Source organism: Panthera uncia, chromosome E3 (assembly GCF_023721935.1).
Source record: "Panthera uncia isolate 11264 chromosome E3, Puncia_PCG_1.0, whole genome shotgun sequence".
Taxonomy (NCBI): Eukaryota; Metazoa; Chordata; class Mammalia; order Carnivora; family Felidae; genus Panthera; species Panthera uncia.
Genome location: NC_064815.1, coordinates 18330279 through 18356884, shown reverse-complemented (window position 1 = coordinate 18356884; position 26606 = coordinate 18330279). Strand labels below are relative to the sequence as shown.

The 26606-nt window shown below is 42.1% G+C and overlaps 1 protein-coding gene across 3 annotated transcripts; it reads right to left on the bottom strand.

The window, feature by feature from the left end:
- Positions 1-18088: 18088 nt before the first annotated feature.
- Positions 18089-26518, bottom strand: AHSP (alpha hemoglobin stabilizing protein). Of its 3 annotated transcripts, none has more exons than XM_049638725.1 (3): positions 26502-26518; positions 18826-18904; positions 18089-18603 (listed from the first exon to the last, which is right to left on the bottom strand). In XM_049638725.1, the coding sequence occupies exons 2-3, from the start codon at positions 18898-18900 to the stop codon at positions 18400-18402; spliced, it is 279 nt and encodes a 92-aa protein (XP_049494682.1). In that variant the 5' UTR covers positions 18901-18904; positions 26502-26518; the 3' UTR covers positions 18089-18399. The 3 variants fall into 3 exon arrangements, with proteins under 3 accessions (XP_049494682.1, XP_049494683.1, XP_049494681.1); XM_049638726.1 differs by lacking the exon at positions 26502-26518 and adding an exon at positions 19074-19092 and having other exon boundaries at positions 18826-18900; XM_049638724.1 differs by lacking the exon at positions 26502-26518 and adding an exon at positions 19074-19161 and having other exon boundaries at positions 18090-18603.
- Between the last annotated feature and the right edge of the window lie 88 nt (positions 26519-26606).

Sequence of the window (26606 nt, the reverse complement as noted above, 5' to 3'; positions counted from 1 at the left end):
CATGAACCACGAGATCATGACTTGAGCCGAAGTTGGATGCTTAACCAACTAAGCTACCCAGGCACCCCGATACCATTTATTGAAGATACTATCCTTTCCCCATTTTATATTCTTGTCTCCTTTGTGGTAAATTAATTGACCATACATGCATTGGTTTATTTCTAAGCTATAGTCGTTATTTTTTAATTTTTTAAAGTTTATTTATTTATTTTGAGAGAGAGTGTGTTAACAGGGAAAGAGCAGAGAGGGAGAGAGAGAATCCCAAGCAGACTCCATGCCGTCAGGAAGGAGCCCGATGTGGGGCTCACTCCCACAAACTGTGAGATCATGACCTGAGCCAAAACCAATAGTCAGATGCTTGACGGACTGTGCCACTCAGGCGCCCCCAGCTATAGTTATTTTTAATACTCTTTTTCTTTAACCTTTATATTACCATTTTGTAGTTAATACACCATTCTAACTAGAATTACAGTTTTCTATTTCTGGGTATCTTTCATTTTTACTAGAATGTTACTTTCACATGTTTTTATGCCTCTAATTAGCATTTTTTTTCACTTCAGCATGAAGAATTCTTTTTAGTATCTTGTAAGGCACATCTCAGGCAAGCTGAGGGGGGAATTCTTCCACAAATTCTCTCTTGTTGGTGTGTATCGTCCAGTTTTGCATTCTCCACGTTCTTTTTTCCCTCAATTGTGGGGAGTGGGAGTGGAGCAGGTTTGCTGACTCCTTTGAATCTGTAGTCCTTACCAAAGTTCTCTTTGTTTATTCTCAGATAGAGATGTGGGCTAGAAACCTCCTGGATTATTTGATGTAATGTACAGAGGCACATCTGTTCAGTTATGGATGCTAATTAGTTCATTTTAAAGGGGAGAGAAAAAAAGGAACAACTTATGCTGCCATAATGCTGACTTCCCTCCTACAAATATGTTCACACTATTTCTAACTCTAATCCACTGTCACATGAATCATTCTAAACTCCTCCTTGCCTGTCCTCTCAATTCTCACCCCAACACTGAGAAACCAAATTCCAACCATCTGTTCACTTCATTATTTAATTACAGTGTGCATGTATAACAGTATCAGAATTATTAACTTGTACTTCTGTTTGGAAATAATTTTATCAATTACAGTGTTTATGTGCAATTACTTCTGCCTTAGTCTTTTAGACTCCATCATTTCCAAAGTCACTTAGGTTAACACATTTCATTCCTCTATCCCCTTCAGAGAGGCTATTTTGTACATTTATAATACAATTGGATTATCTTATCACATTCTGCATTCTTTCTTGAAACGCTTTAGACTTAACTAAATAATTTTTCTTTAACTTTTCATACATTAAAGTTTACTCGTGTTGTAAAGTTCTATGGATTTTGAAAAATGAATAATGCCACGTATCCACCACAACTGTATCATACAGAATAGTTTCACCACCCAAAGAAATCTTTTATGTTTCATCTAATTAACTTCTCTGCCTCCTGTTTCCTCCCTGACACCCACTGGTTTTTTTTTAACTGTCTCTATAGTTTTACCATTTCCAGAATGTCACATAAGTAAAATCGTGCAGTATGTAGCATTTTCATATTGGCCTTGTTCACTTAGCCATATATTTAAGGTTCTTCCATGTATTTTTACAGCTTAACAGCTCATTTCTTTTCATTGCCAAATTATATTCCATTGTAAAGGTGTAAACGAGTTTATCCAGTCACCTATTGAAAGACATCATGGTTGCTTCCAGTTTTGGGTGATTATAAATGGTATGCATGTGCCTATTGGTTTTACTTTTTGGTCCTCTCAGCTGACAGAACAAGGAAATCTATGTTTGTATACAACCTGTGTATATACACATATCTATAAATATTTCTTTTTTAATTTTTAATGTTTATTTATTATTGACAGAGAGACAGAGCATGAGCAGGGGAGGGGCAGAGAGAGAGGGAGACACAGAATCCAAAGCAGGCTCCAGGCTCTGAGCTGTCACAGAGATCATGATCTGACCAGTTGGACACTTAACCAACTGAGCCACCCAGGTGCCCCTGAATATTTCTATATGTATCCATTTGTATGCAATGCTGAGAATTTCTGTTGTTCCACTTCCTCACCAGCATTTGGTCTAGTCACTCTTTTGTATTTTAGCCATTCTAATAGGTGTATAGTGGTATTACATTGTTGTTTTAATTTGCACTTGCCTAATGATAGATAATGGGGAGCATCTTTTTATATCCTTGCTTGCCATATGTATATCTTCCTCATGAATGGTCTGTTCATGTCTCTGCCCATTTTTAAAAATTGAGTTGTCTTCTGGGGTGCCTGGGTGGCTCAGTTGGTCAAGAGACCAACTTCAGCTCAGGTCATGATCTTACAGTTCGTGAGTTTGAGCCCCACATATGGCTGACTGCTGTCGGTGCAGAGCCCACTTCAGATCCTCTGTCCTCCTTTCTCTCTACCCCTCCCTGGCTCTCACACTCTCTCTGTCTTTCAAAAATAAATAAATATTCTTCTAAAAATAAAATAAAAATAAAATTGAGTTGTTTTCTTGTTGAATTCTAAGAATTATTTGTATATTTTGGGTACACTTCATTTATCAGATATGTGTTTTACAAATATTTTATCCCATTAATTATAATAAAATCCAACTTCTCATATTTTTCTTTTGTGGATTATCCTTTTGGTGTTATATCTAGAAATTCACCACCAAACCTGAGGTCACCCAAATTTTCTCCTATATTTGCTCATAAAGTTTTATACTTTTGTGCTTTACATTTAGGTATATGATACATTTTGAATTAGCTTTTGTTAGAAGTATAAGATCTTCAAGAGAATGCAAACAACAGACTCAGAGAAAGTATTTGTATGAACCTTTCATGAACTATTCATAAAGAGATATGGATCAAGTATAAGATATGTATAGGTTTAATATTCAGTGAATGGTTTGGGTAAAAGTGTCAAGGAGAGGATCAGGATCATGGTCAAGTTAAGGGTCATAGTCAGTAGCATAGTGAATATGAGTCAGGGTCAGAGTTGTATGAGCAAGAGAAGTAAGGGTCAGGGTGAGAATGAGTTTCAGTGTCTGTTTCAGGGTCACAATGACGATCAGGGTCAAGAAGAGTGGGTACATGAAGTTTCAGCAAGGTTCAGGGAAAGGCTGGGGCAAGTATCAGGGTCTTGAGGATCAGGATCTGAGTAATGTTAGGTTAATGGTGAGCGTAAGGTTGACAGTTGAGTTTAGGGTGATTTTGAGTGTCAGGGTCAGAGTAAGCATTAAGTAAAGGTCAAGATAAAGATTCATCTTCAGAGTAAGGGTTTGGGTCAGAATCAGGGTGATCATCACAGTCAGGATCAGGTTGATTAGCTTCATAGAGAGGGCGAGGAATAGTGTGATGGTCACAGAGTCAGGGATCAGTTCAGGGTCATGTTGAGGGTGAGAATCAGAGTCAGTGTTTGTACAAAAATCGGGGTCAGAGTCAGGTTAAATATCAGGAACATAGTCATAGTCAGTGTTGGGTGTGGTTCAGGGTCATATCCTGTGTAAAGGTCAGGGTCAGTTTTTAGGCCAGAGTCAGGATAGGAGTTAAAGTGAGAGTCATTTGACAGAATTAGGTCTGTATCATGTTTGGTGGCAGAGTGAAGGTCAGTCAAAAGTAATCCTAATGAGACAGGAAAGCTAAAGGGACCCCATGAAAAACTGAATTTTTTTGCTCCTATTTTTGCTTCTATTCTTGCTAGGACCTACACTCCCACCTTACGCATGCTTTATAGAACAGATAATGTGTGTCCTCCTTGTAAAGATCAAGGATTTAATGATTTCTTTGGAGTCTTCCAGCACAATAGATGACATCTAAGGAGTGACCTGTGGGATCATCATGAATGTTTTCCAAGACCACTGCCTCATCAAGACCCCTAGCTCTAGGGCATAAGTGACTTATGGAGAACACCTAAACACTCATCTTTGTTCCTAGATTACTAAAAAGGCACAGGCACCAAATAACCATCCTCAATAAAAACCTTAGAAACCAAGCAAAGAGACTCACTCTTTCTAAGTCTCCCAGATGCTCTGTCCATGTCTACACTCCCTTTATAATAAACTCTACTCTCACTTCCTCTCAGCTCACATTAAATTTCTATCATGTATGAAGCCAAGGACCCTTTTGACTAGTCCTATGGGCTCCTCCCTGGGTCCTTGGACCCAGCCAGCCTGCATCACTAGGGTCAGTTTCAACATGATGGTAACCAAGTCAAATTTAATGTCAGAGTGAGTGTCAAGATGAGGGTTAGGGTTAGGGTCAATGTAAAGTTCAAGGTCAGGATAATTGTCAAGTTCAGAGTCCACCTCAGAGTGAGGGTCATATCAAGGATTAGGTAAGACTGAGGACAGAGTGAGGACCACAGTCAGGTAAGTGTGAGAGTATCAAGCTCATGGTAAAAGTAATGGCTAGCTTTGGATTCAGGTCAGGGTGAGGGTCAGTAAAGATTCAGTTAATACTGATTCTAGGTCAGTGTTAGCTTCAGAATCAGAGTCAAGGTCAGGTTTTTTTTTAATGTTTATTTTTGAGAGAGAGACAGAGACAGAGACAGAGCATGAGCAGGGGAGGGGCGGAGAGAAAAGGAGACACAGAATCCAAAGCAGGCTCCAGGCTCTGAGCTGTCAGCACAGAGCCTGATGCAATGCTCAAACCCATGAACCATGAGATCATGACTTAAGCCAAAGTTGGAAGCTCAACTGACTGAGCCATCCAGGCTCCCCAAGGTCAGATTGTTTTTAATGTAGGGTGATTATCAGAGTCAGGTTCAGGGTAAAGTTCAGGGTCAGGGCCAAGTTGGTCAGGTTCAGTATGAGGTTCAGAATAATGATCAGCTTGAGGATCAGTATTAGGGTGAATGTGAAAGTCTCAGAGTAAATTTGAGTATTGGTATTATTTTAGATTTAGGTTGAAGGTCAAATAAAAATAGGGTGTATGGTGAAATTGAGTAATATGGGTCAGATGTATAGTGAAGTTGAAGATGAGGGTCTGGGATAGTTAGGCTTTAGGCTTGAAGTCAGGGTTTGGGTGAAGGTCAGTATAAACATCAGATTCTTGGTGATAGTCAGGATCAGGCTGAGAATGAAAGTTATGGTCAGGATTAGTCATAATGAGGAATATATTGGGGTTCAGAGTCTGTTTCATGTTCATAATGTTGCATCCACATGACTCCTGAAACAGAATGCTATGGGCACCAGTGACAGTCATGACAAAGTTTATTGCAATGAGAGGCAAGGCCGACCGATTGGGACCAACACTTTTGATCAGAGTGCGGCCCTGAACAGCCCGGGTATAGAGTTTTTAAAGCCGATCACATAATTTTATCATTACCTGGGAACAGAACAGGGAAACAGTTCCCAGATGAGTTAGAAACAATTGCTGAATGAGTTGATTATTTTGGACTTTCTGCCGCTAAGTTGCAACCAGTGGATCTCCTTGACCTTGCCTCTGATGCTCTTTTCTTTGAGCTTTTGTTTCCTTCATTGGTAAAGCCTGATTTACAAGAGTATGAAGTGTAATTTATGAGAGTAAAGCAAGGCTGTTATCTCTTGACCTTCAGTGTCAGAACAAAGCTGTTATTTTTCAAGCTACCCACTAGCCCTACACTACAATTTAACCCTTACATTTCCCCCTTTTCTTGTCAGTGAATCAATCCCTTGATTCATCATTAGGAACTAAGGGGACATAGTTGGACCGAATCATCATAATTTTTATTTCACCAACTCACCTCTTGACATACTGTACTAACCAATTGATGATGCGCGGGCCAATAGTTAACCCGAGAAGTAACAATAGCAGTGGCCCAGCTATGGCGGTGAGCAGCGATGTGAGCCAGGGGGACCAAGAGAATAAACTCTGATACCAATTATCGCTGGCCTCCCTGGCATGTTCCCTGGTCCTAAGATTATCCCTGACCAAACTGAGAATGTTACTCTGGAAATGTTGGCATGAAAACAGCACATTTCCCCAAGGGCCACGCAGAGGCCCCCTTCCTTCATGAAGAGTAAATCAAGTCCTCTTCTGTTTTGTAATACAACCTCGGCTAAAGAGTCTATTTGGTGTTCCGGCCGAGAAATTGAAGTTTCCAAGTAGCCTAGGTCTCAGTCTACTTACTCACTTACAGTTTTGAAATTTTGGTCCCCCACAATGAGGCCAGCAGTTCCAATAGCTGTGGATCCCACAATTCCCAGTCCCACTAGGAGTAGAATGAGGACTGGTGCTGCCCTTTTTACCCGGGACTGTCCTTCGAATAGAAGTAAATGTTCTCTCCCTGCTTCACCGCTATATAGGTGTATTTGTGGGAGAATATGAACTAGGATACAAATCTCTCGGGTGCCGACCCCAAAGTATGCAGCTGCAATGCATGGGGTAATCCCTGATGAGCAAGCAAACCAGGCTTCAGTAAGGGCTCGGTATGCTATATTTTGGGTGCTATCGGTGTCTGAACTACTTGGAATATACACTTCTGCACAAGTTTTTGTAAGGGGAGGTCTGCCAATTATATTCTTGGGACACTATGCACCAACCCTGTCCTTGGAGGTCTCCTAGGGTTAAAATTGGTTGTGAACCCCAAGGGCACAATGACATGCTTGGATTTAGCAATTTTATGACATGCTTTTCTATGTCTTGTCTAATGCTGGCATTTGTAGCCATTCCCACATAATATGGGGGTTTAGGGTTTAAACACAGTCAACAAATTTGTACAATCTCGGTGTGAGATGAATTTAGCCAAGCATACATAGAATCTACTACATTTAGCCAATGTGTCTCAGGGGAGAATGGGTCCTGGATATGACCTGTAGTTGGTAATTCTGACTTTGGGGGGGCATCCGATCACAGGGTAGGTTGGGAAGGGACAGTCGGAAAGAGCGGGGGGTGTAAAATCATGTCCTTGTTTGGCCCTACCAGATTGGGTGGAGTTTTTTTTAACCCTTTGTATAGTAAAGGAAATGCCTTTGTCAACTCTTGGAGCGTACATCCTGAGACCCCAAGTGTGTCCAGTGTCCCAGGAAGGGGAAAAGGTACTGGAACTAGAAACCTTTTTTAAACATATTTTTGTTGGGTTGCATTTTCCTTGGGTCTTACATTTGGGATCTGGAGTTCTAAGGAGGGTGATTAAGGGGTCATGGTCCTGTCCTGCCAGCCAGGGAGCCAGCATTTCATAACCCCATTTTGCACAATGGTATTGGTCTTTTCCTTCACATTCGACCTTTCTATTTGCAGGGCAACTGTATAACCCTGGTATGTCAGCCAATTTTTATTCTTGATCCCTGTGTCCACATCCATAGGTAACCATATAGGGGTTTTGGGGGACTGGAGGAGCGAAGCCCGTTGGCTGTTTATAATTAGTAATTAAAGTCCCCCATGAGTCCCCCACCAAGTTGCATAGATCAAACAAAAACAAGGCACAGTGGAAGAGGTATTAGATGCTATCACCTTCCCCATGACAGTGTCCCTGAGTTCCCATTGGTATGGTCAAAAAGATAGGGGACGCAATTCCGTACAGTCCCCCACGCTTATTATTATACAAACTCAGACAATTATTATACCCGCATCAGTCTTATCTTTAAAGGATCTTCTCGGTGTCTTCGGATCTTTCATTGCTGTTCGTTACCTGGTTCCATATCAGTCTGGGGTGTTCTCACCTTCACGCAGTTTTTCTTAACCTGAGAGTGGTGAATCCAGGTTCAGATACCATCTACCTTCACGGCCGTGGGCATAGTCAGGGATCACGGTGTGCGGTCCTTTCCAGCGCGCCTCCAGGGTTTTAGGTTCGTGCCTCTTGACCCAGACTAAGTCTCCTTCAGGATCCTGAAACCACTTTTGTCCCGGCATCTCACTTCCCCCTTTTCTTGAAACTCACTCCAAATCTTTAGGAGTGTAACTGGGCTCCGGTGGAAGCAAGGGTTCTGTCAAGATTGGTAGCTCCAAGGCACTTTTACTTTTAGTTAGGGCAGCTTCTCAGGCTGCTGCATCAGCCAGGCGGTTTCCAAGTGCCTCTAGGGAGTCGCCTTTTTGATGTCCTGGGCAGTGAATGATCGCCAGTTTTGCAGGTTCCCAGATGGCTGCCAGAAGGTCTAAAATTTTAGCTTTATTTTTGATGGCTGTGAGGAGACCGCGCTCTTGATAAATGGACCCGTGTACATGCGCGGTTGCAAAAGCATAGCGGCTGTCCATATAAATATTAACTGACTTGTTTCTTCTGAGTTTTAGGGCTTTTGTTAGTGTGATGAGCTCTGCATGCTGGACTGAAGTTCCTGGGGGAAGGTTCTGTTGCCATAAAACTTCACGGTCTGTTGTCACCGCAGCACTGGCATGCCTTTGCCATTGAAACACAAAACTACTACCGTCTGAAAACATGCTGATATCAGGGTCCTGTTTATATCAGGGTCCTGTAAGGGAACCTCTGTAAGATTGGAGCAGAGGGATGAGATCATCGCCAAGGTCTCTGGGCAAGAGTGCAGAGGGGGACCTTGTCTTTCGGGCAGCAAAGTGGCTGGGTTTAAGGCTGTGGGAGCACAAAAACGTATTCGGGGCTGGTCGAGTAGCAATGCTTGATATTGGGTAATCCGAGCATTTGACAGCCATCGCTCTGGGGGAGCCTGCAGTAAAGCCTCCACTTCATGGGATCCCATGACAGACAATGCTTGTCCCAAGGTTAGTTTGTCTGTGTCTTAACTAGGAGCGCAGTGGTGGCAATTTGTCGAATGCATGGGGGCCACCCAGAAGCAACTGGGTCCAGCTGTTTGGATAAATAGGCCACCAGTTGGTGCCAAGGCCCCAGGCACTGAGTCAGAACTCCTTTGGTTACCCCCCCTTTTTTGGCTACAAACAAATGGAATGGCTTGGTGGGATCTGGCAGGGCCAAGGCCGGTGGGGTCATGAGAGCATCTCCTAAGTCTTGGAAGGCTTTAGCTTGAGTCTTACCCCACGTGAAGGACTCCGGAGACCCCTTGAGAGCTGCATACAAAGGGGCTGCCAGTTCAGCAAAGCCAGGTATCCATAGTCTGCAGTAGCCTGCCACCCCAAGGAATTCACGAACTTGTTTGCGAGTTTTAGGCTGAGGAATATTGAGTATAGCCCGAATTCTTTGTTCACTGAGATAGCGTTTACCTTTTTTAAGGTTGTAACCTAAATAGGTCACCGCAGCACGACAGATCTGCGCTCTTCTGGCTGACACCCGGTACCCCAGTTTTTGCATAAGACTCAAGAGTTCTTTGGTGGAACTCAGGCATTCTAAATGAGAGGGGGTCACCAACAAGATATCATCAACATATTGCAATAGAGTTACCTGCAGTTGGAGATTCGAAATGGCTCTAAGTCCTGGTGCAGGGCCTCATTAAAAAGAGTAGGAGAATTTTTAAATCCCTGGGGGAGTCACGTCCAGGTGAGCTGTTCGGCTTTTCCCTATTCAGGATGAGTCCATTCAAATGCAAATAGTGGCTGGCTTTGTGGGGCCAACAGGATGGCAAAGAAGGCATCTTTTAAGTCCAGCACTGTATAATACACCTGAGAATGGGGAAGCAAACTAAGGAGAGTATAAGGGTTGGGTACAGTGGGATGAATGTCCATTACCCTGGCGTTTACTGCTCTTAGGTCCTGAACTGGCCGGAAATTGGATGAATTAGGCTTCCAGAAAGGGAGAAGTGGAGTGTTCCATGGCGACTTGCATGGGATCAAAATGCCAGAGTCACGCAAACACTTGATGTGAATGGCGAGTCCCCTCTTAGCCTCCCGGGACATGGGATACCAGAAGCGTGGATGCCTTAAGTTCCACTATTATCGGAGCTTGATGAATTGCCAGCCCAGGTGGATTGGTCTTGGCTCATACCTGGGGGAAGTCTGCCTGGAGGCTTTTAAGGAGGGGATCTACTGCATGGACACTTTCATTAGGCACCGGAGTGAGCAGGTCCTCTTCCCCAAGTGGCACAGTCACCATTACTGTTGTTGGGCCATCCTGGCTGACTTTAATATGCATACCCCCTTTAGTGAATTTCAAAGAAGCCGTTAGTTTGTGTAGTAGGTCTCTACCTAGTAATCCAGGGTAGGGGCATTCAGGCATAATTAGGAAAGAATGTGTAACAGTTTTATGGCCTAAATCTACTTGTTGTTTAGTGGTCCATTTACAAGTCTGGGATCCAGTTGCTCCTTGCACCAGGGTTGCTCCTTGCCTGGTGGGGCCAGGATCTTGTTTTAAAACTGAAATGTTGCCCCAATGTCCACGAAGAAAGTCTTAGGCTGGCCCCCTATATTAACAGTAACCAACGGCTCAGAAGGGGCCATTGAGCTGCGGCCCCGTCAGTCGGAATCAACTTTCATTATTGACGCCTGGGGTGGCTGAGTTTTGCGTTGGGCTAAGTTGGGGCAATCCTTTTTCCAGTGTCCTTCTTGTTTGCAATATGTACATTGTTTTTTTTCCTAGTGACGCTCTAACCCTTTGTCTGTCTTTTTTCTTTTGCCCAGACCAGAATTCTTTGGGTGTTTGGGGTCCTCTTCCCTCGCAGGCATCCAGGATGGCCGCTACCACCCTAGTCAATTTTTGTGTCTGTCTTTTTTCCTGAGAATCCCTATTGTTAAAAACTTTTTGGGCTATTTCAACTAACTCAGATACATTTTTTCCTTTAAACCCATCTAATTTTTGTAACTTTTTCCGAATGTCTGGGACTGCCTGTGAGACAAAGGCCAGATTTAATGCTCTTCTGTTTTCAGGTGCTTTAGGGTCTACAGGGGTAAAGGTGTGGTATGCCTTCATAAGCCTTTCTAAGAAGGCTGAGGGGCTTTCCTCGGTCCCCTGAATTACTTCTATTACCGTAGACATGTTTGTGGGCCGGTGGGCGGCCACTCAGAGACCTCCCAGTAGAGTCTGGTGAAATAGGGTCAATGATCGCCTACCGTGAGGAGTGTTTGGGTCCCAATTTTTAGGATGTGAGGAAGGAAAAACTTCAAGGACAGCGGGATCCTCGGTGGGTTGCCCGTTTGGCCCCATCACTAATTTCTGGGCCTCGCAACGGATCTTATCCCCCTCCTCAGTGGTGAAGAGAACATGCAAGAGCTGCCGGCAGTCATCCCAGGTTGGCTGATGGGTCACAAATATAGTTTTAAGAAGAGAAATTAATGTTTGGGATTTCTCTGAGAACGAGGGGTTTTGAAGCTTCCAATTATAAAGGTCGCTAGAAGGGTACATAAGTCATAAAGGGTCAGACATCACCCTGCAGGGGTGGCCTTGGACGAAGGGGTAGGGCAGCGGGAGGGGGATGGAAGGGAGTCCCTGACCGGGTGTGAGACAGGCTCAGGGGAGTGTCCCGACTCGGGCTTGCCTCCTGATCTGAAGCATCTTGACCCATATTCTTTGGGCGAGAACTATAGGGCGGCCGATGGTAAGTTTCTTCTTCCTCCTCTGGTGCAGGTGATAAAGGGGGCGGCCACTTAGTCCCATCAAGGTTCTTATTCTGAGCTCCAAATGGGCAGCCTTTGAGTAGCAAAGCTTGTATTTTAGGGAGGCGAGGGGGAAGGGGAAAGAGAAGTTTTAACCAATCTGGAGGGTTTTCAATGAGGGTTCTCCATGCCACAATGTATGGGATTTGGTCTTTGTGCCTAGAAAAGACAATATCATGAACCTTATATACCAAAGTAAGGTCAAAGGTCCCCTGTGGAGGCCATTCGACCTGAAAGCTGGTCCATCCCACCTCGCAGAGAGTTCGAAGGACTGGCTTCTTAACATGGAGGCCAAAAACTGAGGCAGCTCTTTTATAGTCCTGGAAATGGGTTAGTATGAGACTCAGAGGGGTGGGGGTACTCTGATTTTGACCCATGACAAAGATAGACAAAACTGACAAGGACGCACAGTCAACAGGAAGAAGACAATTAAGACATGAAGAAAACACAAGTTCGAGATCTCAAGGCCAGTAGGCCATGGCAGCCACCTGAAAATAGGATCCTTCTTGACAAAATCCAAACCAAGTGGGGTCCACTGGCGTCCCGGCAGGATCCCTGACTGTGGGTCTATAGCCGCGTCCAGCAGACCCTCCTGAGTCATTCAAATGGTGCGCCCCAAGAATTCCTTACCTCTCCCAATCCCAGGCCTCCTCCCAGGGGTTGGCGGAGCAATCCAAGGAAAGGGCCCTGTTTCAGACCTTTAACTTTCCTGGCCAATGCACCAAATGTTGCATCCACACGACTCTTGAAACAGAATGCTATGGGCACCAGTGACAGTCATGACAAAGTTTATTGCAATGAGAGGCAAGGCCGACCGATCAGGACCAACACTCTTGATCAGAGTGCAGCCCTGAACAGCCGGGGTATAGAGTTTTTAAAGCCGATCACATAGTTTTATCATTACCTGGGAACAGAACAGAGAAACAGTTCCCAGATGAGTTAGAAACACTTGCTGAATGAGGTGATTATTTTAGACTTTCTGCCGCTAAGTTGCAACCAGTGGATCTCCTTGACCTTGCCTCTGATGCTCTTTTCTTTGAGCTTTTGTTTCCTTCATTGGTAAAACCTGATTTATAAGAGTATGAAGCATAATTTACACGAGTAAAGCAAAGCTGTTATCTCTTGACCTTCAGTGTCAGAACAAAGCTGTTATTTTTCAAGCTACCCATTAGCCCTACACTACAATTTTACTCTTAAAATAGTCAGGGTCTTGGTGAGAGGAAGGTTCAGGTAAGAATAAGGATCAAGTTGAGGGAGAGGGTCAGTGTCAGGATGAAAGTCATCATCAGGAAAGCTTGCTAGCTTAGGTCAGTATCAGGGTCTTGGCAGTAGTAGTGTCAGGATCAGCTTCAGGATCAAAGTCAGGGTGTTAGTGTCAGGTTGGTGATCAAGGTCAGGGTGAGGGGTCAGGTGAAGTGCTGTGTTCAGAATCAGAGTCAGCCTGAATGCCAGGGCTTTAATAAGTTTCTTGGCCAGGGTTCATATGAAGGTGAAGGTAAAGGTCATGATCACAGGGTGAGCCACATGCTGAGAGTTAGAGTCCATGTCACGGTTATAGTAAGGTCATAGTGAGGGTCAATTCCAGGGTAAAGATCAAAACAAGATTCGGGTTGAGAGTCAGGGTCAGAATCAGGGTGAAAGTTAGAGTCAGGTAAGGTTCAGGGTCTAGTTCAGCATCAGGATCAGTATGAGGGTGAAAATGAGAGATATTAGCATGAGGGTCAGGGGCATTTGGGAGAGTAAGAGTGTCTGTAGGGGCGCCTGTGTGGCTCAGTCGGTTAAGCGTCCAACTGCGGCTCAGGTCATGATCTCACAGTTTGTGAGTTCCAGCCCTGCATCAGGCTTTGTGCTGACAGCTCAGAGCCTGGAGCCTGCTTCGAGTTCTGTGTCTCCCTCTCTCTCCCCCTCCCCACCCCTGCTCACACTCTGCTTTCTCTCTCTCTCTCTCTCTCTCTCTCTCAAAAATAAACATTAAAAAAAAAGAGTGTCTGTAATTGTCAGGATCAAGGTCAAGTGGGTCTTGGTAAGTGTCAGTGATGAAGTTTTGGGGTAACGGGGGGTTTGTGGGGTCCAGAGCTGATGGCCAAGAAATAATTCTTAAAGACATCTTTGGTGCAAAAAGGTGATTTTATTAAAGCATAGGGAGAGGACCCAGGGGCAGGAAGAGCTGCACTGTATCTGTGGGGGGTGACCATTTTATGCAGATGGGGGAGAGAGAGTCTCCAAAGAGACTGTCACATGCTAAAGACTTACTGGAGGTCTAGATATTGTCAAGCTAAGGTTGGTTTCCCCTTTAGCAAAGCATTAACATTAAGATAGTAGGAAGTTCCTGGACTTTAGACTATAATGGGATTGCCTTTTCCTGGTAGACTGGTGGAGACTCTTATCAGTTTAACCATTTGTTTTTTTTTCTGTTCTTTCCTGGTTTTGCCAGGAGTGTCCAGGGAATACCATACATGTCCCACAGTGGTGGGGGTGGGAGGAGGGGGTGCTGTTAGCCTGCACTTTGCCCTCAGCTTGCCCCATGCGCCCTCTTCATCAGGGTCAGGGTAAGGTTAAATGCGAAGTTAAAATTCAAAGTCAGCCCATGGATCCAGGTGAGATTAAAAGTGAGGTTAAAGTTCAGAGTCAGCCCAAGTGTTGCAGGTAAAAAAATACCTCAATACAGGGGTTCATTGTCTTTCTGCTTTGAAGAATGAAGAGGCGGACACAATAAAATAAGCAGCAGGCAAAAGCTTATTAGAGTATGAGAAAGTAAGAATAGTTTGAAAGCTCTCTTTACAGAGAGGGGGCATTTGAAGGTGAATAACTATGACTATAAGCAAGGGTCCTTGTTTTATAAGGTTTTGGCACCCGCCTCCTAACTGCCTACTTCCTTGTTTCTTCTCAGGTCCTACCATTATTGGCTAGGTAACTCAAAATGCCTAGTCATTCTGGGGCACCTGGGTGGCTCAGTCGGTTGAGCGTCTGACTTTGGCTCAGGTCATGATCTCACGATTTGTGAGTTCGAGCCCCGCGTCAGTCTCTGTGCTGACAGCTCGAGCCTGGAGACTGCTTCGGATTCTGTGTCTCCTCTCTCTGCCCCTCCCCAACTTGTGCTCTGTCTTGTGCTCTTTATTTAAAAAATAAATAAATGTAAAAAAAATTAAATGCCTAGTCATTCCGATAAGGGACAAAAAGGCAAGCTAAGGGCCAAGCACAAGCTAGCACAACCCTCCACCCCAGGGTGGGATATGTGTGAAACTGATAGTCTCCATCCGCTTACAAGTATCTCATCAATAGCCTAATCAGGAGCTCCCTACTATCTTAATGATAATGCTTTGCTAGAGGGGAAAACAACCTTACCTTGACAGCAGCTAGGTCTCCAGTAATCCGTAAATCCTCTTTAGCATATGGAAATCCCTTTAAGAAACTTCCTCTTGAATTTACATCCCCCAAAATTCCACAGTGTATAAGCAGTCACTCTGTACAACCCCAGTGCAGCTCTTCCCGCCCCTGGGTCCTATCCCCATGCTTTGATAAAATCACCTTTTTGCACCAAAGATGTCTTCAAGAATTCTTTCTTGGCCATCAGCTCTGAACCCCACCATCATCCCAAGACTCCATCAATTCCTTTTTGATTGGCTCGTTTCTATTGTATGAGAGATGGTCTGTGACCATACTGTTCCTTGTGGGTCATACATTTTATGGTCTACTACTTATTTTTAGTTAGCTCTTTTGTGAAATTCCTAAGGGGAACCTGAGGGACAGTAGGTGGTGTCCATTACTTTCTTAAGAGGAACCTGAAGCCCTAGGGGCTTTGCTGTGGTCAGCCACTCCCAGCATTGTTCCAAAATATGTGTTTTTTCCCCACCCAGGGACCTCAAGTCCTGATCTTTCCCTCTGCCTATTTTATCCTATCTTTCCTATCATACTGGGATCAAGGTCAATGTTAGGGTCAGGATCAGAGCAGGGTTATTGCTGTAATATTTCATTCTTTTGTTTATAATCTTGCTTCTAGCATTAATTCAGGTACTGCTATCAAAACAAAAGAAACATTCTTTCTGCTAATTTTGGTTTTATTTTTCTGCAGGAATGGTAATGGATTTGGAGTACTCATTGTGTTACAGAACCAGGCTGGAACGGTGGCGGAAAAACCAAGCAGCACTCAGAGATCTTGGAGGATTGGAGACTTATTTATTTAACACCAGCGGGCTCAGAAGAGACCGTTTCTCCAAAGATCTGAGCCCCGAATGCAAGTGGGAAGGGTAATTTATAGTTGTCAGATTCCATATCTGTGGGGATTTTCGCGCGGCAGCAAACAGGGCAAGAAGAAACCTCCCCCCGCCCCCCCAAGAGGGGTCTCTAAGCAGAGACCAGAGCTGGTTTTAGTCCCATCAGCCATCTTTGGCACAGTACTTTATTCATTTCTCCAACAATTGGCCCAGTAATTTTAATTGTATTATTAGGGACCATCAAATCCTGATAATTCATACCTCTGAAAAATCAAAATATTCTAAGTTTTACTCCTTTGTAGATTTATAGCCAGATGCCTGGGTGATAGAAGTGCAAGAACATGCAGTATAGTTTTAATAGATTTCTGTCCTTAAAAAAAAAATGTTTTGCAACTTCTAAATTTCATAGTTTACAGAATGATTGAAATAAAATTTAGATGTTGAATTTCCCACTACGATTTACCTGATAATTGGTCATCTTCCTTTCAGCATTTGAGAAATGGTTAGGCGCTCCCAAGGCTAGATAGTTCCAAATTTATGGAAAGTTTATCTTCATTAATTGAGCCAAAGTAGCTTTTGACCATTCTTTTCAGCTTCATACAGCAACAGAGTAAATCTAGTCTTTCTTTCATATATGGCTTTTCAGTCTCTCTCCTCCTCCTATGCACAGTAGTGCAAGTCTTTTTGCATAGGTGAGGCAATTAACAACTATCCTGTAAGGGTTAAATTGTAGTGTAGGGCTAACCTGTAGCCTTAAGAAATAACAGCTTTGTTTTAACACTATAGGTTAAGAGATAACAGTCTTATCCTATCAGTCAAGGGATGGATTGTGTTTGATTGGATTGGGGCAAGGGTATGTCTAAACTGTTTCAACCTCCATCTGGGAACTATTCCTTTGTTCTGTTCCTAGGTGATGATAAGACGATGTGGTCCGCTATAAAAACTCTGTACCCCGGCTGCTTGAGACCGCACTCTGCTCAAGAGTGTCGGTCCTGATCGGTTGGCCTTGCCTCTCGTTGCAATCAACTTTGTTGTGACTGTCACTGGTGCCCATAGCATTCTGTTTCAGGAGTCATGTGGATGCAACAATCCCATCTGAGCAGGCCCTAGGTTCCCATTAATGGGCTGAAATTTCCTGAGGGGCACAGTAGGAAGACAGTGGCCTCCACCTGGGCCATGATCCACACTTGAAAAGTATTCACTGCCTGATTCCCTGGGAGGCTGTCACTCTCTTGATGAGTCCTGACATCCTCACACCCTAAGTTTGGAAGGATGGCTGGGGGTTCTGAGTGCCTTCCCTTTGGACCCTGAACTAGACTACCAAGGCTCCAAAACCAAAAGCCAGAGGTTTGAGTGCATAGAACCAAAGCTAAGACTTGCTGAGGGCTGGAATGAGATAACAATCTCACCCCCAAACCTTCCTGGCTGAAGAGAAAACAGTCCCCCCCCCCCTCCGTGTCCACCTCTGATTGGTGTGTCCTGCCCCTTAGGCCTGTGCTTCCTGCCCCTCCCCCACCTGCATCCTCCATCCTGGGATCACTCCTGTTGAGCCCATCAGAGACTTTCCTGGTTATTGGATACAGAAAGTTTTGCAGGACACTCCTTGCTAACATTTTAATTTCGATTTTTAAACCCAGTGAACCTGGCCCTGCCATGATTCCACCCTAGAACCCTAAAATGATGATGCTTATAGGGTTTAAAGGCTGAAGAGAAAGGAAGCTAGTCCGGGGAATGACAGGAGAAGGTTGGCACAGCAGAGGCAGGCAAGATCTCTGCTTCCCAATCCTGGGATTTGAGTCTGAGGAATTATGGAGCCAACGGTTTTCCTATCTGAAAAATAAGGGATGTATTGAATGTTTCCCATGATCCCCCTCAACTCTAAATACTACAGAGAGGTATTCTGTGGTATTAGAGTCATGAGATCCTAGAACTTTTTCAAGCTAAGGCGCTATGGGCAAGGAATTGGAAAATTGAGATGGGTGGCCTCTTGATTCCACTGAGCCTGAGATGAATAAGTCATGGAGCACCTGGGTGGCTCAGTTAGTTAAGCTTCCCACTTCAGGTCATGATCTTGCTGTTTGTGAGTTTGAGCCCTGTGTCAGGCTCTGTGCTGATAGCTCAGAGCCTGGAGCCTGCTTTGGATTCTGTCTCCCTCTCTCTCTGCCCCTCCCCCTGCTCATCCTCTCTCTCTCACAAAAATAAATATTTAAAACAATTTTTTAAATGAATAAATTGTCTTCCAACAACGTGTCTTTCAACAAGAATGCCACAGGACCACATTTCTGGAGAGCTTTTTCTTTACTTTTTCTTTTTTTTCTTTCTTTCTTTTTTTTTTTTTTTTTTTTTTGACGACCCTTTCCCCCTGCAACTTTTTCTTTAGTCTCTGCCTTCCTGGCCTCTCTTCAGGCTATTTTAGTACTACCCAGTGGTTACTTAAGGCTACTATCCTCTGCTCTAAGGAATTAAGTATCCAGGATCATATCTAGAAAGCAGAGCTAAAGGAAAAGGAACCAACTGCTTACACAAATCAGGGATGGACAACTGAAAAAGAACAGAATAGCTAGGAAGACCAGCAAACCAATTTAGTCTTTATTAAAGTGTCAAGGTAGAGTAACACCATGAAATGTCAGAGCCTGAGCACTTGAAGAACACAGAGGAAGGATATAAGGGCTTCTTATGGATGTAGGCCTGGATTTCCAGGCTAGAAAGAAGGCAGTGGGTGATTCAGATGTTCACAAGGACTTCAGGAAGGCCCTATATTTGGCCAGGAAAGGGGCAGACAGAGTATTTAGCTCTTGCTGAAGTTCCTGTAGAGCCCTTTCCTGCTCTTGCTGCTCCCCCACCACCTGTGTCCTGTAATAGTTGATGTAGAAGTTCACCCAGTCATCCACTATAGTCACCATGGCTTCTTCAGGGATAGAAGGATTAGGAAAGACCTGCAGGATGAGGGGGTGGCAAGGGAGAATGTGTTCAGCAGTGCAATTCAGGAATAACTCACAAACTCTGACATCTTCCTGTCTCTGAATTGCATCCCCTGTTTCTAATTGTTCCCATTAACTGCACCATTACTCTCCCAGCTCCAAATTATCCTCCCTTGTCTGCCCACACCCACCCACAAAGAGTCAGGCCTGTTCTTTTGAAACAGTACCTGGGCTTACCTGCTGATCCAGCAGAATATTAAATTCCTTCATTCCTTTGGAAATGAGATCCTTATTGGCTTGAAGAAGGGCCATCTGCCTGGGTTAGAGAAAGAGACTGAATTTAAGTATCCTTTTTCCTCATTCCTGGGTATTTCCCCGAATTCTCTCATCCCCCTTAAAGATATCTGGTGCCTTGCAGGACCACTTCTCCAACACTTTTCAAGTCTGCCCTGCTCTGAGATCACATTTGTCCCAGGTTGGCTCACCTTCAGGTCCAACAGTGCTATGTACGTCTCACCCACACTTTCCAGGGTATGTATGTCCCTCTCTAAGCTAAATGTAGACAAGGAGTCAAGTGTCAGCCTAAGAGGGAAACGCCCTGCATCTAGGTTCTGAAGGAGGGTGATAGGTCAATCAGCAGATGGGAAGGTGGGGAGAGGTTTCCCTGAAGTTAAAAGATAGCAAGGCCAAGAAAAGCAGATAAGTGAGGAGACCTAGAAAACCAAACGAGGACAGGTCCTTGTCATCTGCCCCACATCTTGGTATCCATGCTCCAAAATTAAAATTTAGGCCAACAAAACTAATATTAATTGACTCCCTGTTAACATGACAGATACCTTTTTTTCATTTTAATTCCAGTATAGTTAACATACAGTGTTATATTGGTTTCAGACCTGTGATACAGTGATTCAACAATTCCATACATCACCCTGTGCTCATCATGACAAATGCATTCCTTAATCCCTATCACCCATTTTACCCATGTCCCCATCCACTTCCCCTCTGGTAACTTTTCTCTCTGTCTCTCTTTCTGTCTCTCTCTCTGTCTCTCTCTCTGTCTCTCTCTCTTCCTTGCTTGTTTTGTTTCTTACATTCCTCTTATAAGCAAAATCATGCAGTGTTTGTCTTTCTCTGCCTGACTTACTTTGCTTAGTTCCACTTACATTCTCAAGCTCCATCCATGTTGTCACAAATGGGAAGATTTTATTCTTTTTTATAGCTGAATAAGATTCTAATATTTATATACTATGTATATATATGTATATACATATATATACATAGGTATATACATATATGTGTGTGTGTGTGTGTGTGTGTGTGTGTGTATATATGCCACATCCATCTATCGATGGACACTTGGGCTGCTTCCATAATTTGGCAATTATAAATAATGCTGCTCTAAAAATAGGGGTGCATGTATCCCTTTGAATTAGTGTTTTTCTATTTTGGGGATAATGAGATACTTTTAAATCATCACAAAAATGTGATGATAATTATTCTCCAATTCATTGATGATATATTAATAGCAGCTACATTAATCATTTGTGTCAGAAATGGTTTCAAGCATGTATTGAGGTATTTCTCCTTATAAAACATCCTATTAGACAGGGACTAATAGTAGTCACATTTTGCAGATGAACCACCTGTAAGATGTGGGGAATTGTACTCTACAAGGCCGTGCTCCATAAGAATGGAGACACATCTGTCTTGTTCTCAACCATATCATCAAGTATGCAACAAAGCAGAAATACTTTTCTTCTTTTTAAATATTTTCCTAAAGTTTTCCATTTTCAGTAGATGTTTTTCAAATTTCAAAATCAGCACATGCTAATTGAAGTATTTTGAAACAATACAAAAATGTACACTGAAAAAGTTGGTCGTTTCTGTTTCCTCCCCCCAACAAAGTAACCAGCATTAAAGATGTATTTATTTCCTGTCACATCTTTCTTCACTCAAAAACCAACATTTATAGGTACATATATATTCATAAAGGCTTTGCTGATTTACTTTTTTGTTTATAGTATGTTCTTAATTAACAGACAGAAAAATTGATTTCCCTTTGGTGTACAATTTATGACTTTTATTACATAGATTCATACTCTCACAATCAGGACACAGAACATTTCCATCACCACATAAAGCTCCTTCATGCTACCCCTTTGTAGTCACCCCCACTCCCCTCCCTAAACCTTGCCAACCACCGATCTGTTCTCCATCCCAACAATTTGGTGTTTGTGAGGATGTCTTATAATGGAATTCCACAGTATGTAACCTTTGAGTGTGGCTTCTTTCACTCAGAATAATGCCTTTAGCATTCAGGCAAATTGTTGCAAGTAGCAATAAGTTGTTCCTTTTCATTGCTGGGTATGCATCATGTGGATGCACTATAGTTTGTTTATTCATTTACCCACTGAAGGACATATGGATTATTTGCATTTGGGGCAAGTATGAATAGAGCTGCTATAAATATTTTTATACGGATTTTTGTGTGAACATGTTTTCATTTATCTAGGGTAAAAAAATATTTGTTACCACTGAGGGAAATGATAGCAATACAACCTGGCAAGGAACACGTATACAGAATTTATGACAAACTCTTATAGTTTGATAATGAAACAGTCTGTTTTTTTAAGTTGCCAAAAGACTAGAACAGATATTTCACAAAGAAGATACACAAATAGCCAATAAGCATATGAAAGGACATTCGACATTATTACTCAGCAGGGAAATACAAATTAGTGCTACAAAGTGATACCACTGCATGCCCACTACAATGACTAAAAATTTAAAAGGCAGATTAAGTGTTGGTGAGGATATGGGATGACTAGAATTCTCATACATTGCTAGTGGGAGTATAAATGTTACAACCACTTTGGAAAACAATTTGGCAATTTCTTATAAAGTTCAACATACACTTACCACATGACCCAGCAATTTCACTCCTAGGTGGAGTTCATGAGAAATGAACATACATGTCTACAAAAACACTTACATGCAAATGCAAATGTTCACAGCAGCTTTATTCATGAAAAAAAAAAAAAGGAAACAACCCAAAAGTCCAATAACCACTGAACAGATATACAAATTGTGGTATATTCACACAATTAAATACTACTCAGCAATGAAAAGTAACAGATTAATGGTACTCATGACAACATGGATGAATCTGAGAATAATTCTGTTGAGCTAAAGAAGCCAGACATAAAAGATTATATACAGTATAATTCCATATCTATGAAATTCTCAAATAGGTAAAAATGATCTATAGTGAAAAAAGCAGATCAGAACACAAGAGTAGAGGGGCACCTGGGTGGCTCAATTGCTTAAGTGTCCAACTTCATTCAGCTCAGGTCATGGTCTTGCGGTTTGTGAGTTTGAACCCCACATTGGACTCTCTGCTGTGAGCACAGAGCCTGCTTCAGAGCCTCTGTTCCCCTCTCTTTTCCCCTTTCCTGCTCATTCTCTCCCTCTCTCTGTCTCTCTCTCTCAAAATAAATAAATAAACTTAAATATATTTTTTAATTAAAAAAAGAACACAAGAGTGGAGATTAAAATGCAAAGCTGCCCAAGGGAAATTTTTTGGACAATAGAAATATATATAAATTGATTATGACAAGCATTTTCATGCACTGTTAGTAGGAATATAAATTGGTAAAGCTTTTTAAAGGGATAACTTGACAAAACTTGTTTCAGTTAAAATACACATACGATTCAACCCAATGATTCTGCCTTGAACTCTATTTTAAAGAAAAGAATGAAATTATTTGTAATAATGAAAAGGTAGAAAAACCCAAATGCCCATTACTATGGGGAATTATTAAAGAAATTATGGCACATTCATAGTATGGAATGACATGCAGCTATTAAAATAAATGAGGTCGATATATATGTGCTGATATGAAAAGATCTCTATTATAATGTTAAATGAATCATAGTTAGAGCAGGCTACCCCAGGCTGCAAGTATGGGAGTATGGGAGTAAGGATTAAATGTAAAACTATATATTTCTCTCTCTCTCTCTCTCTCTCTCTGTGTGTGTGTGTGTGTGTGTGGTAAACATTGTGTACTATTCTACACAAATGCGCGCATTCACACGTGTTTGTGTAGAATAGTACACAATGTTTACTTCTGGGGATTGACTAATATTTGTTGGGAAATGGGAAAAGAGATAAATGTCGAGGGAGAACTTGATCTTATCTATTTATATTATTGTTTGAATTATTTCACAGAAAGAATGCAACCTTCTATTATTTTTATAATTCTCACAAAAAATACAAAATTAAAAAGATGGTGTATTTCTAAAATCATTAGCCTCAAATATGAGTCCTGCCTCAGTGCCTAGAAGAGTAGCAGCTGCTCACTAAATATTTGTTAAATGAATAAATGAATGATTTTGTCACTTTTCAGCTCTGTAACCTCAGTGAAGTCACTCCACATATATCTTAGTTTCCTTGTTTGTGAAGAAGGAATAAAATAATAACTACTTTACAAGGACTACTGAGAGAATAAATTTATTCATTCTACTATTTGGTATTTGGCACCCACCCACCTTGTGCCAGGCACTGGATATATATTCAGTGCCAAAGACAAATTTCCTGTCCTCCCGGAGTTTATGTTCTAGTGGCATGAATAGAGGATGAATTAATTATAAGGAAAACATTTGGGAAGTAGGGCAGGACCCAATCTACAGAGCTTTGTGGGTCAAGACAAGAAGTTTGTGTTTTTATTTCCAAGTGTGAAGAAAAACCACTGAAAGATTTGAAGGAGAGTGTTTCTTCCATAAAAGTAATTGGAAGTCACTAAGAGGTTTTAAGCAGAGGAACTTTAAACTTCGTGGACAGTGGACTGTAAGGAGGCAGCAGTGGAAGTGTGGGGATCAATGAGGGTAAAGTCAAGGAGATAAGCAGTTTGTAATATTCTGCTCAGTGTTTGGTATACTGTTGAATGCAGGCTGCCAAGAGGTTTCATGGGGTAGGAAAAGGGGAACAATCACTCATCTCTTTGTTAAGTCACTGATCTGGACACTTCTCAAAGAAGTGTATGATGAGTCCTTGTCTTCAGACACTTACAGTCCATTTGGAAAGACAAGACATAGATACCTAACAAATGCAAACACAGACTGGCTCCAGAAAGCACATGCTGAGAGTTAAATAAGTGCTACAGTTAAATAAGGGCTGCCATGGTATCTGAGCAGGGGGAGGTTAATGTGGACAATAGTGGTCAGTAAAGCTGAGACGCCCATAATTACTGTGATACTATATAGCAATTTGCCCAGAACAACTCCAGTCTGTTTTCCCAATTAATAAATGCAATTATTAATAGTGCCTCCTTTAATGACACTCTCAAAAATTCTGATTTGGATAATGAATTATATGGTGATGCTAATCATGAGGGCCATTTGAACTGCCTCATATGGAGGAAAAAGCCCTACATTTGAATACTTGACATTAACTCCAAATAATGGTCAACACGTAAATAGCATATTCTGTGTGCCAAACGTAGTTTGAAAAGCTTTACATATATAACTTTTTGATATTCATCCCAACCCTATTGTCTTATTAGTAGTATTCCCATTTTACAGATGAAGAAACTGAAAAACAGAGAGTTAAGAAACTTGTCCAAGATCTCATAGATACTAAGTTACAACACCTAGACTCAAACTAAGGCCCTCTGAGGGAATTCATTCATAGCAGTTGGCTTCAGAGTTCAGTGCACTCACAGAGGCTAACACTTAAAATATTACACATTTGTCAGTGTGGAGGTTCCTCAAAAAGTTAAAAATAGAACTACCCTATGATCCAGCAATTGCACTACTAGGTATTTACTCAAAGAATACAAAAATACTAATTCAAAGGGATGCATGCACCCCAATGTTTATAGCAGCAATATATATAGTAGTTTATAACAGCCACACTGTGGAAACAGCCCAAGTGTCCATTGACTGATGAATGGATAAAGAAGATATTACACACACACACACACACACACACACACACACACACAGTGGAATATTACTCAACCATTAAAAAGAATGAAATTTTGCCATCTGCAATGACACGAATGGAACTAGAGAGGATTAGGCTAAGCAAAATAAATCAGTCAGAGAAAGACAAATACCATATGATGTCACTCGTGGAATTTCAGAAACAAAACAAATGAGCATAGAGGAAAAAAGAGAGAGAAAGGCAAACCAACAAAACAGACCCAACTATAGAGAACAAACTGATGGTTACCAGAGTGGAGGTGGGTGGAGAGATGGGTTAAATAGGTGATGGGCATTAAGCAGAACACTTGTGATGAGCACCAAGTATTGTATGGAAGTGTTGAATCACCGAATTGTACACCTGAAACTAATATGACACTTTGTTAACTAACTGGAATTAAAATAAAAACATAAATACATACATATGTAAAATATTATGTTTGTAACCCTTCAATTCTTCACTCTACCAAGAAACTAAAATCAAAAAAAAAAAATAATGATAATAATGAAGTGCCCCAGGTCTATCTTAGCAGCAAGGAGACTCTGTGTAGGTCTCAGATAAGGTGAAGCGGGGTAGAAGGGCTTCCAGGTTGAGGTCCAAGAGGATAGTCTGATGTGGTTTTGTAGTGGTGGTGGGTCCAAACTAATGGCCAAGAAAGAATTCTTGAGACATCTTTAGTGCAAAAAGGTGATTTTATTAAAGCACAGGGACAGGACCTGTGAGCAGAAAGAGCTGCACTAGGGCTGTGATGAGTGACCAATTATATACTATGGATTTGGGGGAGGTAAAGGCAAAAGGGAGACCTCCAAAAGACTTTCATATGCTAAAGAGGACTCCTACCATACTGGAGGCATTGCTATTGTCAAGTTAAAGTTGTTTTCCCTCTAGTAAGATATTAACATTATGACAAGACAGTTGGGAGTTTATTGGAGGAATGTTTTACTCTGCCTATCTCAAATATTTGTCAATGGGCTGCAGGTTATAAATTTAATTTTATTTGTATTTTCATCTTGCCTTTATTCTCCACATCACCATGGAGGGGAGGGTAGTGTTAGGGCTCCAGGAAATTGAGTCTATGGGTTTCTGGAGGTTAGGCTATTGATAAGATGGCCTTTTTCTTATAATTTACTAAGACATTTATAAACTTATGGAGACTCATGTCCTGAATGACTGTGCTCTGTATCAATTATCCATTGGTTTTCCCCTTTCCTTTGTTCTTGGGCAACTGTGAGTGCCTGAGGAAGGTCACATATATCCCACCTGGGGTGGGTGTAGGGGGTTGCTGGCTTGTGCTTTGCCCTCACTTGCCTTATGCTTCCTGATCAGTTTGGAAAAATCAGAAGTTTCAACCAGGGAGTCAGACTATGGGAGTCCAAGAATGCCAGACTAAGAAACCCAGATGTTTTATTTTCTGCTTTCAAAAAAAAGAGAGACAGAGAGAGAGAGGGCACTTTTAGCAAATTTCAACTTTGGAATCAGTACATTGCACTAGATGGAAGGAGAAAGGGAGAGAGGGAAAGAGAAAAAGGGGTGAGTTGGGAGACAGAAACACTGTCTTTAGACTCTCCCCTCAATTTCATGGATAAACACAATAAACACACAATAAACACCCCAGTAAACACACAAGAACTTCTTGCCTATTTCTCATTTTCTGAGACTATTAATTACAACCCCTTGATTTTCTCATTCCTCGGATGTCCTAAAGATCCTTTCAGAAATAATACTCTTCCAGTCATGAGTAAGGCCCAGGATCTCAGGGATCATTTGCTCCAACTTCTCATGCATTAGTTCATTCTTTCATCCATGCATGCATTCATAGTATCTTTTAAGCACCTACTGTGTGTTAGGTTCTGGGGATAAAACAAGGAGTAATATATAGTCCCTGCCTTCACAACAACAACAACAACAACAACAACAACAACAAAAGTACCTGAGGCCCAGAGAGGGACACTGACTTTCCCAAAATCACACAACTAAAAATTCTGTGGCCGCACTGGTTCTCAAACACAACGGTTCCCCAGGGATGCCCTCTTTC

Bases quoted from the DNA above. Each gene is read 5' to 3' on its own strand.
- AHSP (XM_049638725.1), bottom strand. From the start codon at position 18,900: ATGGCCCTTCTTCAAGCCAATAAGGATCTCATTTCCAAAGGAATGAAG. The intron at 18,604-18,825 runs GTAAGCCCAGGT...CTCATCCTGCAG, and splicing joins ATATTCTGCTGGATCAGCAG to GTCTTTCCTAATCCTTCTAT.